General features: G+C 39.3%; 1 protein-coding gene across 1 annotated transcript in view; it reads left to right on the forward strand.

The window, feature by feature from the left end:
• The window catches only part of JAKMIP3 (Janus kinase and microtubule interacting protein 3), a 95,091-nt gene that overhangs the window by 48,358 nt on the left and 32,243 nt on the right, over positions 1-14,490 (forward strand). Inside the window, exons 2-7 of the mRNA XM_026651075.1 lie at positions 1,944-2,159; positions 4,097-4,216; positions 6,823-6,969; positions 8,000-8,131; positions 10,954-11,013; positions 12,883-13,011. Of these exons, the coding sequence (XP_026506860.1) occupies positions 1,944-2,159; positions 4,097-4,216; positions 6,823-6,969; positions 8,000-8,131; positions 10,954-11,013; positions 12,883-13,011 (804 nt within the window). The remainder of the gene's footprint in view (positions 1-1,943; positions 2,160-4,096; positions 4,217-6,822; positions 6,970-7,999; positions 8,132-10,953; positions 11,014-12,882; positions 13,012-14,490) is intronic.

Below are 14,490 nucleotides of genomic sequence, written 5' to 3' on the forward strand. Positions count from 1 at the left end.
ATGAAAATTGAGTGTTGTGTACTTTGCTGCTCTTATCCCAGAGTCTGCACAATAGGAGGGCTCTGTATTTTGAAAATAATCAGTGGACAAGATGATTGCCATTGCAAAACTAATAGATATATATTCCTCTCCTCTCATCATAGATACCTTTACTGGGGCTTTTGAGGAAGGAGAGCAGCTAGGGGAGGGATTGTGCTCAGCTTCCCAACTGAATTTTCAAATACTGGACTGAGATTCTCAAACACATAGGGTGGAATCCTGACTCCACTGAAGTCATTGGCAAAACTTCAGTGGGGCCAGAATTTCACATGTAGCATCTCTAGCCCCAGGCTCAATGCAAGTAGATTTGCAGTTTTGTGTACATATTACACACAGCTCTGCTAAACAATGACCAGACAGTAGATATTCCCTACACAGTATGAAAAGTCTGGAAGTAGGAGTTAGGTCCCTAAATACCTTTAAAAATCTAGCCCTTAGGTCATAGTGTGATCTTAGGTACTAGGGATGGTGTGCCATATGTGGTGTTATGTATTGCATCAGCTACAGTATTTAGACACAACAGGATTGCTATGAAGGGAATGTCAGCCTTGACTCTGAATTTCCTTATTTGCATCAATCTGTTTCACAATCTTAAATGTCTGATACTATCTTTGTGTGGATACTGGTGCTAAGGATTGTAAAACTGAGTCCAGTACTAATCAGTCTTATGAACAAGAATCACTTTGAAACAGATATAACTTAAGAAAAACTGTGGGGTTTTTTTGTCTCTTAGTCCTGTGTTTGACCATGATATTAATAATTTAAAGCAAATTAATTCAATGAAATATTCGGCTAATTAATTCCTCCATTTTTATCTGTGTTTGGGAACAATCCTATAAAAAACAAAACAACCAAAAACCAGTAGACTGCCCAGTTCTTACTGTCTGTCCCATTAAGGGGAAAGCATTCTGTCTATGAACAGCTCACTGTTAAAAAAGCTGCTTGTTTCATTTAAATGTGTAGTGTTTCAGGAGTATTTAAAGTACTACAAAGATTATATATACACACACACACACACATATAATATGGTGTCTGAAGTTAGGAACAATATGGTTGCTTTAGGAAGTTGACATGATTAATTTTTCCCACACTGATTCATTATCTGCAAGTATATTTGACAACCATGTAACTTGTGAGTGTAGTATCTTGTATTTCCATATGTACTGGATATTGGTGTAACCTAACTGGTGAAGATGCTGTAGTTCTATTACAGTAGTGTATATTATCACAATCACAAAAGGACTATTTAGGCTCTTGGAGAATTATTATTTATTAAGCAATACATGGTTGGTCTTCTGCACAAAGGTAAAATTCAGATCCTTAAAGTAAATAAGACTGTAACTGTCAAAATTCCAAATTTTGGGGTTTTAATCTTTTGGCCTCCCTCCAATCCCAAAATTTGGTTGTTTCATGTCCAGGGTCAGCCCAGCATTCAGGTAGGGTCCCGCTCTTAAATTAGCAACCAGATATAAATTCCAAACCATTTGCTCTGCAAAGTTTGGGTGGGTTCTTGAGCATTGATTTGGACCCATCTCTAATTCAAAGCTCCTGGGACCTGATACTAATAATTCAATAACAATAAATAGATACAGTAGCTGAGAAACTCTTGGTGCAAAATGATCATTTCTGCTGGGTGGCTCCCAAAGTAGTTAAAAATATAGAAATAATTACTGAAGCAATTAAGCAATTCCGTTCATATGGCCATTGTCAAACACTCATTGCTATTTTATTTTCCAAAGGGTGTTTTTTGTGTTAAGGAATGTCAAATCTGTGAAACTGACTGTGATATGGTTGCCACTGGGTACAGTCCAAGATGCTGTGCTAGTGTGATGCTGCCAGTTTCCATGGTAACCAGAGACCTGTAACATGCATGCTTGTGTGATTGTATTTTGTTCTCCTTGTAGATGGAGGAGATAAAATTTAAAGACAGAGCAGTCTACGTGCTGGAAAGAGAGTTAGGGGTTCAAGCCGGGCATGCTCAGAGACTTCAGCTCCAAAAGGAGGCTTTAGATGAACAACTTTCCCAGATCAAAGAGTCTGATCGGCATCTGAGCAGCCCCAAACGGGAACTTCCTTATGCAAGTGGTGCAGGAGACGCTTCAGATCATTCAGGAAGCCCCGTAAGCACTTTCACGTGGTTTCACCTAAACAAGCAAACAACAAATGACAAAATCTTGATGAGTGCACATTTTAAGCAACAGCTTTCCCATAGCAGTACAGAGCAAACCAAGGAGATTTCCTTTAATGCGGCAATTCAATAGTGGGATCTTTAAAACTAGAATCAAATCTGATCATGGGAAAGCTTTTGCTTTTTCGGTTTAGTTTGGTTTTTGTTAGTAAGGTGAAATATTCAATTTTTTAAAATGTATCATACTTCAAACACCTGCTTTAATTTGACAGTGTGACATAGTATCTGCTGACAAATTATGCAAATGCTTTTCTAGTAATGTGTGTGTGTGCTAGTTTTCCAGTCTACTAACACTATGTGTTGTAAGCAAATGTAAAAGAACAATTTACAAAGGGAAATCAGTAAAGGTAGTGTGTGTAACCAACAGCATTCAAGCTTACAGGGTACTGCAGTCCGACTAGAACATCTCTATTATTAATATTTACATGCTGCTAAGTGCTTTTGCTTTCAACCAGTGGTCTAGGAAGTGAACTAAATACCTACTAACCTATTCTCCACTGTTTCTTTCATATTATGCAATATCCTATGGCATTAAACTTTAGTCACCTTTTTATATTGGCTTTCTATGTAACTATGCCACCTTCCTGCTTCTGCATTAATTTGCTAATAGTAAAAATGTTCAGTTAACTGACTTCATATGTCTGCGACATATGTTAACTTTTTTCATTGTTGATTCTCATCAAGATTTATTTTGCAGTGGTTCTTAATTTTCTCAGTAAAAGTATAGATAATAGAAAACACAAACAAAAAATCTTTTTTATTCTTTATTCTGAGCCTCTCCTGCACCTGTTGAATGAGGAATCCTAGAACTTCTGAAAGTTCCATTAGGATCATGGACTTTAATTTGCTTGCTCTGATTAAAGTTCTGTACTTAAGTTTTATCAAACATTAGAATAATGCTAGTGAAAGAAAAAATCCTATAACTTTTGTAAATATAATGTAACTGCTTTCTGATTTAGAAGAATAAAAACATGTCTTCTTATATTTGTATTCATTTACAATTTGATTTAAACATTTTCACTTTTTGGTCGATTAAACCATAAACCTTTATAACTGACCCATTAGAAGCTAAAGTAGGGCCACAACTTCATAGAAGAGAAACTTATGCAATGGTATCATTGCATGGATTTCCTACATTTATTTTTCAGTATTTATAAATATAATTTCCCTTTAACAGACTACTTAGAGTGAGTCACATGTCTGAAATACTCAGTTCAACAGTGGCATATATTGGAAACATTGCCTTAGTTTTCAATTTTTGTCTTTCATGTTTCCAAGTTTAACATTTGTGATTCTGTATTTGCATATATACTTTTGCATTTGCATACTTTCTTACATTTCTGCTCCTTCAATCTTCTGTTGGTCTCATCTTGCAGTTTTCAGTTCTAAGGCAGCGGTTCTCAACCAGGGGCCCGGGGCACCTGGCAGGTTTCAGGAGGGCTGCCAAGCAGGGCCAGTGTTAGACTTGCTGGGGCCCAGGGGAGAAAGCTGAATCCCCGCTGTGTGGGGCTGAAGCCCAGGGCTCCCAGCCCTGCCACCTGGGGCTGAAGCCAGAGCCTGAGCACCTTAGCTTTGCGGAGACCCCTGTGGTGTGGAGTCCGGGGAATTGTCCTGCTTGCTATCCCTTAATGCTGGTCCTGGCTTTTATATGCAGAAAAGCAGTTGTTGTAGCACTGGTGGGCTGTAGAGTTTTTATAGCATGTTGAGGGGCCTCAGGAAGAAAACAGTTGAGAACCCCCATACTAAGGCACAGATTACATTCTCCTGTGTAATAGGTTAGAAATAGTTGGATTCAGACAAGAACAAAGTTGGTGTCTTTGAAAAAGTTTGATCTTATGAACAGTTATTTGCAGTTGGTCTTTGTTTTAGGAACAGCAGCTGGATGAAAAAGATGCCCGGCGTTTCCAACTTAAAATTGCTGAGCTAAGTGCAATCATCCGGAAACTGGAAGATCGGAATGCATTGCTGTCAGAAGAAAGAAATGAGCTTGTAAGTAAGAACTACCATTACATTTTAGGAAATGAATGCATATCAGAATTTGCACTGGCAGGTGGACACTCACTAGAGACAACATTAAACTCCTTTATCGTGGTTCACATGGTAACTGTTGCAGAACATATTCACAGAGTAAGAGAAGAACATCTGCTTTGGAAGATTCATTATGTAGTATCAGCTCTCAGTTGATCCCCAGAGAGTGAATGGGGACATTATCCAGGCAGCATGGAAGACCTGAAGAGCAGAATGGAGGCTCTTGAATTTGTGAAAGTGGGAGCAAAAATGCACAGCTTCTTGGAGGTGCTTCCCACCTGACAGAAAACACCATGAGAAACATTTATCACCATAAAATTCACTATTAGGAGGGTCACAGAATCAAGTACTCTAGCTTGATATAAAGGGGTAATTTTAAAACCAACCATTCAGCTGTAGCCATGCCTGTCTCCTGTAAAGAGCTAATCAAATCTCATATCCTGGTCAGCTCGCCCCACCCCACACTGTCCTATCCCTTTGTATGACATGGCAAAATTGGTCAGGTGTATTATGGATTTCCCTCCCTTCTTCTGAAGCATCAGGCATTTGCCACTGTCATAGTTTGGATTTCAGAGATGATGAACCAATGCCCCGATCCTGTAGAGTAGATGCCATGCTCCTGTTTTGGCACTTCCACTGCTCTTTCCAGGCAATTAAGTGACATACAAAATTGATGGGCGGAGGGCAGATATGAAAGCCTAAAAAAGAACAACTTTGGATTCAGGATTACGTTTGGTTCAGGTTTTGGGAGAAGATTGATATAGGCCCTTATTACCTAAAACTATTTGCTCCGTCTTATTGGTTGCCCATACTTGTAGAATCTAATCTCTATTGAGTTAAAAATACACAGTGCACAACATGGAACATATTAGGTTTACTGAAATTGAGAACACCGTGTATAGAACATCGTGTGTCATCTCTGGTACGACTTTATAGGCTGCAATGGAATTACAGTAGGGCTGAATTTGGTCCGCTGTGTGTTTGAAATGCAAGAATGCTGTTTAAAGATTTGCTAGTTAATGGTATGTATGCTGTCAAACACAGAATGTATTTTACAGTACTGGTGCCATGCAGGAAAACTCCATATAGACTGAATTATGGAGAATATTAGACCAGCAATTCAAAAGTGTAATCTGGGGTTACATATAGCGTCCATATTAGATTAGAAAATTGCTAACCCTGCTTCTCTCTTTCCTTTATGCCTGGTAGTATTCCATACAATAACATAACATTGTCCACAATATGATTAGTTCATAAAACAATTTTATTTTTAAGTAAATATTGGTTGGCATTTTTTTTCAGTGGAACCTTTAATTAGGTAGGGGTATATTTTTTTCTGCAGTGTGCTCACACTATGCCCTTTAAAGAGACTCAGCCTTCCATTGGGCTTTTACTCATGAAGGATTGACAGTTTTAGAGTTAGAAAAAGTCTCAGGTTGCTACAGGTTTTGTTGTTGTTTTTTTAACTTCTAATGAACTTATTAAAACTCTTGGAAGAGGCATTGTCAAAGAGTCACCTTGTTATAATTTAGTTATAACTTAGTGCCCAACATGGGCTTCTGGGCTGAGCCTGAACTGATATGGGCTCAGCTTGTTCTGTATGCTCCAGTACTAGAAGTGGCACATCAAGCAGAGTGCAGATCCTGCCTCCTGTTCACTCTCCCAAGCATCCAATGCCCAGAGTTGCCAGGCTGAGCCACTCCCTGCCCGCTGAGGGGAGGGAGTGCAATCCTATGATGACATCCTCTCCAATGACCTCTGATATGAGGAGGGGAAAGAAGAATTTCTGAACCCTTCCTGCCCCTGCCCTCCCCACTCCACCCCGGTGGGCGAAAGTTGACATCTCTAACCCAGGTTTCTCTCCTCTGGCCTGTTGGGGGACAGAGAGAAGAACTGTCCCACAATAACAACACAAAGGAACAAACAAAATATACCTAAAGTCCAGAAGGAGAGGGAAATGAAAATGATTTATGCCTGTATTCATAATGTTGAGTGACAGGTGCCATGTAAGAACCTAGACAGGTAAATCGAATTGACAGATACAGTTGAATCCCTGCACCTTCATGTGATCAGCAGAAGACAGTTTGATGGAGTGCCTTGAGGACATGATCTAAAGTTCACTGATATCAATGGTAGTTTTTCCATTGATTTCAGTAGGCTTTGGATCAGACCCCAAGTTAGCAGAAATTGGAGGGGATCTGATTTTAAAAACTGCTGCTGTTATATCGCCCCTGGCCCTGTTGCATGTTTTTTTCCTGTACCCCCAGTACTTGATTGGATATGTGAATGAAGGGTTTGTGTGTGTAGGCAAGGGAGAGGGTTGGGTATATGGGTGAAGGGTCAAAGAGGTCAAGCGTCTTGCCCAAGGTCACACAGTGAGTCAATGGCAGAGACAGGAACATAACCTAGGAATCCAAGATGACACTGCTTTGCATTTTTCAAAATTGGAAGTGAATTATATTACTCTGGTAGTAAAATTACTTTAGTTGTAATAAATTCTATCAATATGTCTTAAAGTGATAAATGGAAATAGTTATACTGTGTAATGCATTTTTTTAATATTTTAGTTAAAACGTCTAAGAGAAGCAGAAAGTCAATATAAACCTCTCCTGGACAAAAATAAGCGTCTCAGTAGGAAGAATGAAGATTTATCCCATGCCTTACGTCGAATGGAAAATAAATTAAAATTTGTAACTCAAGAGAACATAGAAATGGTAGGTTTCCCCCTTGCCATTGTCATCTATAAGAAGAGCAAATAACTTAATATATACAGGTTTGAGGAAATCAGATATTTAACAAAAATATCATCACAAGCTTGCAGGATATTAAACAAGTGTTTTCATTTTTCTAAGTGTTTTTTCTGGTATTATGTTATATATAATAAGTGACTTATGGCTTTTGCTTATTAACAGATGACGTTCCAGTTATACAGTGAGAAAGTGATCAAGAAAGAGTTTGTTTTTGAGGCATTGATATCCTAGTTCAGCAAATGTTTTACTTTTGCTTTTTATTTATTTATTTATTTTCCAAATTCTGAGCTATAGTAAAATGCCTATATTTTGATCCAGCTGAATGCTCAGTAGTGCTCAGGAGAATATGGATGCAAATTATCTTGCTTAAATTGTGATTTTCGTATCACAATTGCCTTGCGGTGATTTGGAAATTTGCACCGGTGACTCAATATTTTTATTTGTTTATGTTTAAAGTTGAACATTAATGGAAATTGAGTAAGTGAGAGATGACATGCATTCAGCAGGACCAAAAACACTTTAATAAAAAAGTTCAGTTGCTCTCACACTCTCTAGATCCAGTCTTGCTGAAGATAATGGGAACAATCCAGAAAGAATTAACCTCCATTTAGGATTCCTTTTGCCACATCTTTACATTCCTCCTTCAGCAATATAAAGCTGAACAGACTGTCTTTTCCAAGACTGATGTTAATCAAAGTCCTCAGTGGGCTACCAGATGGTGCACGAGATTGACTTTCCTCTCTGGTGACTATGAGCATGATGCCTTCCTGATGTCCTAGCTTCTAGCTTTTTCTAGCCTGAGGAGCTAAAATCCCAACCTAGATTTATTGTTTGATGGGGGGCAGGCAGAGCGGGAGATATAGAGAGAGAATCACCATCAGTTTAGCAAATAGCCTAGATGAATTACTGGTTGTAAAAGGGAAGGATTATATGCTGTGCTTTGTCAAAGACTTTTAATCATTTGCAATTTTGTTCTGTGGGGTTTTTTTTTCAGAGACAAAGGGCTGGGATAATAAGGAGACCAAGCTCTTTAAATGACCTTGACCAGAGTCAAGAAGAAAGAGAAGTTGAATTTCTGAGGCTACAAATTATTGAACAGCAAAATATCATAGATGAACTCTCTAAGGTAATCAAATAGCACAGCCTTCCTAGTGCTCTTGGTCATAGCAAAAGAAAAGAAAACACCAAGCAAACAGGAAAAGCTTGTGTTGTCAACAAACATACGGTGATGATTTCCGTGGGCTTCCCTTTATAACGAAACTGAACTTAAAGTAAAATGTGGAACATTTTTTGAAAGATCCCCTTCACTCAGCTCAGCATTTGTATGAAGGAGCTTCTTTCAGATTTTCTGAGCTTTCTTGGAAACACACTAATGGCCAGATCCTATTCCCATTAAAGTCAATGGGAAAACTCTCTCTGATTTCAATGGGAACAAGATCAGGCCTAAAAACAGGAAGCTTATGAAAGGGAATATTTTCCAATGTTTCGGGCTTATTTTAAGATGCTTAAATCTTTTAAATTTTGTTTTCCTTTTAATAATGCTTCTTGTGATCAGTTAAGTTGAGGCTGCAGACCACAGGTGTTTGGTGTAGAAAATGAAATCATGAATGGATCCTTAAGCAAGCTTCATAGTAATTTAAAAAAAAAATACTATGCAGATTTTTCTTAAGCATCCCAAAGCCAGTTCTATAACAACTGTGGACCATAGGTCATCTACATGAGCTAATGCTGCTTTGGGGATTGTAAATTCAGTGAGTTTTTACTCAGTTTTTCACTTTGGGCAGGGACATTAGGGAATTTCAAGTCAATATAAATTTCACATGAGGAATCCCGCTGGGTTGAGGAGTGTTTATTCCATAGACAACGAGTGTTTTCCTGGCTCAGCCCCTCCTCCTCAGGGAAAAAGCAGTATGATGTTGTAAAGGCAGCACTCCTCCACACTTCCACATCCCTCCTCCTGGATCCACCAGGTTTTATCCCCTCTACAGGCAGTATTGAAGGGGATGATTTGGCTTTAAAAGATCCCAGTCCTTAGTCCTTACTATGGTAAAATTCCAGTTACAGCGAATGAGCGTTAAATCTAGGTATGGACTGCAGAATCCAGTTAAATAACATTCTATTGCAATACTGATTACAGCTTTAAAGTGGCACCACCACAGTATGTTAGCCACACAGAATGGAATGTTCTAACTTGCCAGCATTGTCACATCCACTGTGGGGGGGTTTCCTGAATAAATGAAAGATTTCTTGTGTCTTGTATTACAACTAAAATAATTCAGACTTTTTTTTTTAAAAAGGGTGGAAACAGGCTGTGCAATTAAGTAGAAAGCAAACAAAATGTATATACCCTTGCACTTAATGACATTCTCTAATTATTTTGATTAGACTCTTGAAACTGCTGGCTATGTGAAGAGCGTAATAGTAAGTAAGGCATATATTTAATTTCACTATGTTCCTTTCTGTGTATTTTAGGCAGTGGTTCTTTGAGATCATGCAGGCCAGCTGCAACATCTCATATTTTCTTGTACTAATGAAGTGTTTCAAAGTAATATTTGTTATGAATTTACTTTATATTCAGAGGCTAGATTTAACCCAGGGACTCTATCAATGAGGACCCTAGCAGCAGAAATTCCTTTGGGTGGGAGCAGGATTGTGATACTGGAAAACAGTTTCAACTTCCCTTTCACCAGTGGGATATATGGAAAGACAGCACAGCCTAAAAAGTCAGCATGGGCAGTTGCCCAGACAATGCACCAATTAGTGCATCCACTTGGCAGCCTCAACACTGGGGTCCTGTCGCCCCCTAAAATACAGAGCTGCTTCCTGAGCTGAAAACCCAGAGGGACAGTTTCCACTAAGCTGCAGTCATGCTTTCTACAATGGGCCTGAAAATCGTTTTGTCCTATCCATACTGGTGTATTGAGAACCTGTGCAGTGGGACCCATTGCTATCAGATAAGGATCCCTTTTGCTGTTGTAGATGAGCATTTATTGCGTGCAAGTCACATCTGCTAACTTTTATTGACGAAAGTCTGTTTTCACTGCTGTCAGCACAACAAAGCCAATGAAGCTAAGGAAAGGTGATTTATATTCTATTCTGCCATTCACAAAACTATTAGCACTAGTTTTCTGATTGGACAATCTCCATTAGTGGTGATGATGTCAGCAGCAATAAGAATATGTGATCAATCTATCCCATAATATGTTTTGAATCCTGTTAGGAAATGAATGAGCTGGAGGATAATGTTTTATCAATATTGGGGCTTTTCTTTGTTAACCACCCAGAACAAAACGTTTTTCATATTGTGTTAAAATTCAGTACCACTAGTATTAGATCTTTGATAATAGCCACTGATTAAAAATACTTCCTGATAACAGAAAAAGCTGAACCCTGATCTTCAGAGGTGCTGAGCACCCATAGTTCCTGTTAAGGTCAACTGAAGTTACGTAAGCTCAGCACTTTTGAAAATCAGGCCTGAATTTTCTACAGTTGGGGCAGATGACAAGTGCCCACGGTTTCTTTTGGAAATAATAGAAGCCATGCGCACATCCACGAACAGTATTTACCCCTGCATCTCAATACTGCCAGGATATTCCATCTATTAGAAGAGCACTATAACACAGAATTCAATGAGTGTTCTGCCCATGGAGCCCCCTACTACAGTGTGTAGGATGGAGCAATCAGTTCTCCTTAGTTGTCAGGATTTTCATCTATATACTCAAGCAACTGATATGTTCTTACTGCAAACTTGCAACATTTTGGAGAGCAGTTAGCACTTGATTGATGAAAAATTGCCTATTCCTCATTGCATTACTGTGCAATGGCTGATACTGAAACTACTTTTTCAAATTTTTCTCAATTTGAAGGATAATGCAAACATTTACACAGAGCAATTAAAAGATAAAACACTGACATTAGCTAACAAATGTATCTAATTCATTTTTCCAGGAACGGGATAAGCTTTTAAGGTATAGGAAACAAAGGAAGAAAATGACAAAACTCCCTAAGGTAAAAAAAAAAGTTTAAATCTATATTTATTTGTATAGAGCTGATGAGCACAACGTCTTGCTTAGTGACATCAATGGTCCATACAAATGGTCATCAACTCTCAAAGTCTGGCAGCAAGGGTACATGCTGGCTCTACTGAGGGCAATGGGAAAACTCCCATTGACTTCAATGGAGACAGGATTTCACCTTAAGGATCTAGGGTTCAGCAAGCAAACATTGACTCTCCAAATTAGAAGTGACTTTTGAGTCTTAGGTTTAGATCAAGCAGTTTAAGAGCAATCCTAAATAGATTTTTGTGGTCATCTAAAACAGGGCTGCCCGGGGGGGGGGGGCAAGTGGGGCAATTTGCCCCAGGCCCCGCAAGGGCCCCCACGAGAGTTTTTCGGGGCCCCTGGAGCAGGGTCCTTCACTTGCTCCGGGGGCCCCGGAAAACTCTCGCGGGGCCCAGGCCCCCGGAGCTTCTTCCTCTCCGGGTCTTCAGCGGCAATTCGGTGGCGGGGGGTCCCTCCGCTCCGGGACCTGCCGCCGAGGTGCCCCGAAGACCCGCGGCGGGGGGTCCTTCCGCCCTGGGACCCACCACCGAAGTGCCAGGTCTTCGGCGGCGGGGGCCCCCTGCCGTCGAAGACCCCAGGCCCCCGGAATCCTCTGGGCGGCCCTGATCTAAAACAAGAATGTGTGGATTGATTTTGTGGGTGGAGCATGGAAGAACAACATCACCTTTCTCACCCCCAATTTCACCCTTGATGTCGGTAATATTCATTAGTGATATATAATGCATGTGCTATAGGAAGTGAACTGTTTAAACTACACATTGTTTGCTTTTCAATATGTGTGCTTTAATATGTAAACTGTACTGTGTATCGTGTGAGCATCCCTCAGGAACTCAATAACAAGTGACAATTTGTGTAAAGAGTAGACAGCTCCTGTGAATTAGAAAATCCTGAAGTTAACTCATTTTTTTACAACAGTGCCTAAAAATGTATGTAAGATGTAACTAATTCATTATAAAATTTAGCAAAATGGGCAAAAATTATTGGTCAGAAGCAGTAGCAGCATTACAATTAGTGCTCAGTGAGCTGGAAGAAGGAAATGTTAATTACAGAGTCTGTCTGAGGGATAATTAATGTACTTGTGCAGTGGTTGGAGAGGGTGAAATGTCAAGGAGCTGAATTAGTAGTAAACTATACTCTACGTGAAGGATCAAAGCTTCAGTGGGGTTACAGAAGGTGTAAGTCAGAGCAGTGGCCCTTGTGTTTTATCCCTAACTACTGTGGGCCAAACAAATCCCAGACTAATTGTATGAGGCTACGTATGTGCTGGTGTGTATCCATACAGATGGATCAGGGAATGGATGATGTGGCTAAAGAACTGCCTCCTGCCTAAAATTTGAAGCAAACTAAATAAAATAAATATGACAAAATACTTGTAAGAGAGAACTCCATGCTTCCAAATAACAAATAAAATAATCCACTCAGCAAATTAAAGCAACATACAGTTTTACTAGAACATTATGGATGGTCTGAAAAAAGTTTAACATAAATTTATAAAGAAGCAACTTCTGTATTTAGAAATAAGTAACACATTGGAAACTCTCCTGATATTTTGTATGAGAACAATTCATTTTCCCCTGAGAGAGTTCATTAAAACAAATAGAGGGAAACCACACTTTGAAAAGCATATCACTGTATGCTGAAACAGAGTACAAAGTTTAGAATACAAATTTTCTGTTTAAGACAAACTCTGCTTCAGAATTACTGGAGATACCAATCAGAGGGTTTTTCAGACATTTCAAGGGGCTCAGCTGGCTATGCCATATTGTAAGGTTTATTTGCATTGTTCATCTGCACTTACACATTGTCATTTGGTCAGAAGCCGGTTGTGGAGACATTTTTTGGCTATGATGAAGAAGCTTCTCTGGAGTCTGATGGTTCTTCTATCTCGTATCAAACTGACAGAACAGATCAAACTCCTTGCACTCCTGATGATGACTTGGAAGAGGTATTTTCCATTAATCTAGAATATGTAATGACACTTAAATTTATCCTGTGTATTCTTATATCTAACTCAGAATTGTTGATCATATTATTAAGACAATTATCCTGCCCTTGTTTTTGGAGAACTCCACATTGATATACCCTTTGACTGGAAAACTAAAATCTGGTGTAGTCAAATGATCATGAGCTTAATCCTATGCATGGAGGCTGATCATTTTGGGGCAAGTCACCCCACTATTGTTGGCAAAAACCTGAAACTTTATGTAATTCCTATCCCTAAAAGTGTGGGAGTTAGCAGATTTTTAGGGGTGGGAATACTGAAAAGGCTGTGCGGACCTTATGGCTGGGAAGATTCATATTGGGATTGAATGCATATTTAGCTTCACATATAAACTGAGCTCAACATTCATCTTATCCAATGACTTCACATTTTGACCTAAGTGTTTGTCTACATGACAAGCAAAACAGTGCCACAGCTGCAGCTTTGCTGCTACACCGCTGTAACACTGTAACATTCTCATGATCGTGACAGAAGGTGAGTTTTTTTGTAATTGTAGTAAATTCACGCTCTCGAGAGGAAGTAGCTAAGTTGATTAAATAATTTTTCTATCCACTCAGCTGCGACTATAGTGCAGGTTAGGTCAACCTAATTGTGTTGCATAGGGTGTGAAATTTTTCACTGCCTTGAGCAATATAACTAGGCCAACCTAAGTTTTAGGTGTATTCCAGGCCTAAGTACAGAGCACAGCCCGAATCCATATTGAATTGAATTGTCCAAATCCATGGTGTGAGCCAAGGCCGAAGAAAGACTCTGTAAGTACTTCTATCTTTTCACCAGCCCCTCAACAGAGTTCGCCATTCTGCAGCTTCTGATGTCAGAATAAGAAGAGGCAGCTGTTAAGAAATACTGCAGGAAGGCACCGGTGGCCAAATACCACCTGTATTTTGAAGACTATTCCCAAAAGTACATTCAGATAAAGTCAGTGAGTGTTTTCAGAATCTCATGTCAGATCTATGTACCATTACCTGTCTCTAGGCTCCAGCAAGAAACTTGCTATAGAAAAAAATAAGCCCCATGATAGTGAACTATGTTTTTACAGCATCCGATTCTTTAATAGCTGCATCATTTCAGTCAGCCCTTCACCATATGTTTCACAGTTTAATTGCAGATTTCTAAAGAAGGGAGTGTAATAATTCATATCTGTGTCATAGCTGGCTACATAATTTAAGAGTGTGTGTGTGTGTGTGTGTGAGAGAGAGAGAGAGAGAGAGAGAGAGAGAAACATGAATCTGTTGATTCATTTTTAATACACACATTGAGCAAATACTTCTCCCTGTTCCTATAGCATGAAATTCACTCATGTGCAGACAGTTGGCTCAAGTTCTGTGCACCATTGAAGTTGGATATAAGCCTTCAAAATAGCCGTGGCTGTTGCATAGAGTGAATTTCATTCATATCGAATTCATTATATTAATGAACCAT

Source organism: Terrapene carolina, unplaced genomic scaffold, assembly GCF_002925995.2.
Source record: "Terrapene carolina triunguis isolate 2854851 unplaced genomic scaffold, T_m_triunguis-2.0 Scaffold95, whole genome shotgun sequence".
NCBI lineage: Eukaryota > Metazoa > Chordata > Testudines > Emydidae > Terrapene > Terrapene triunguis.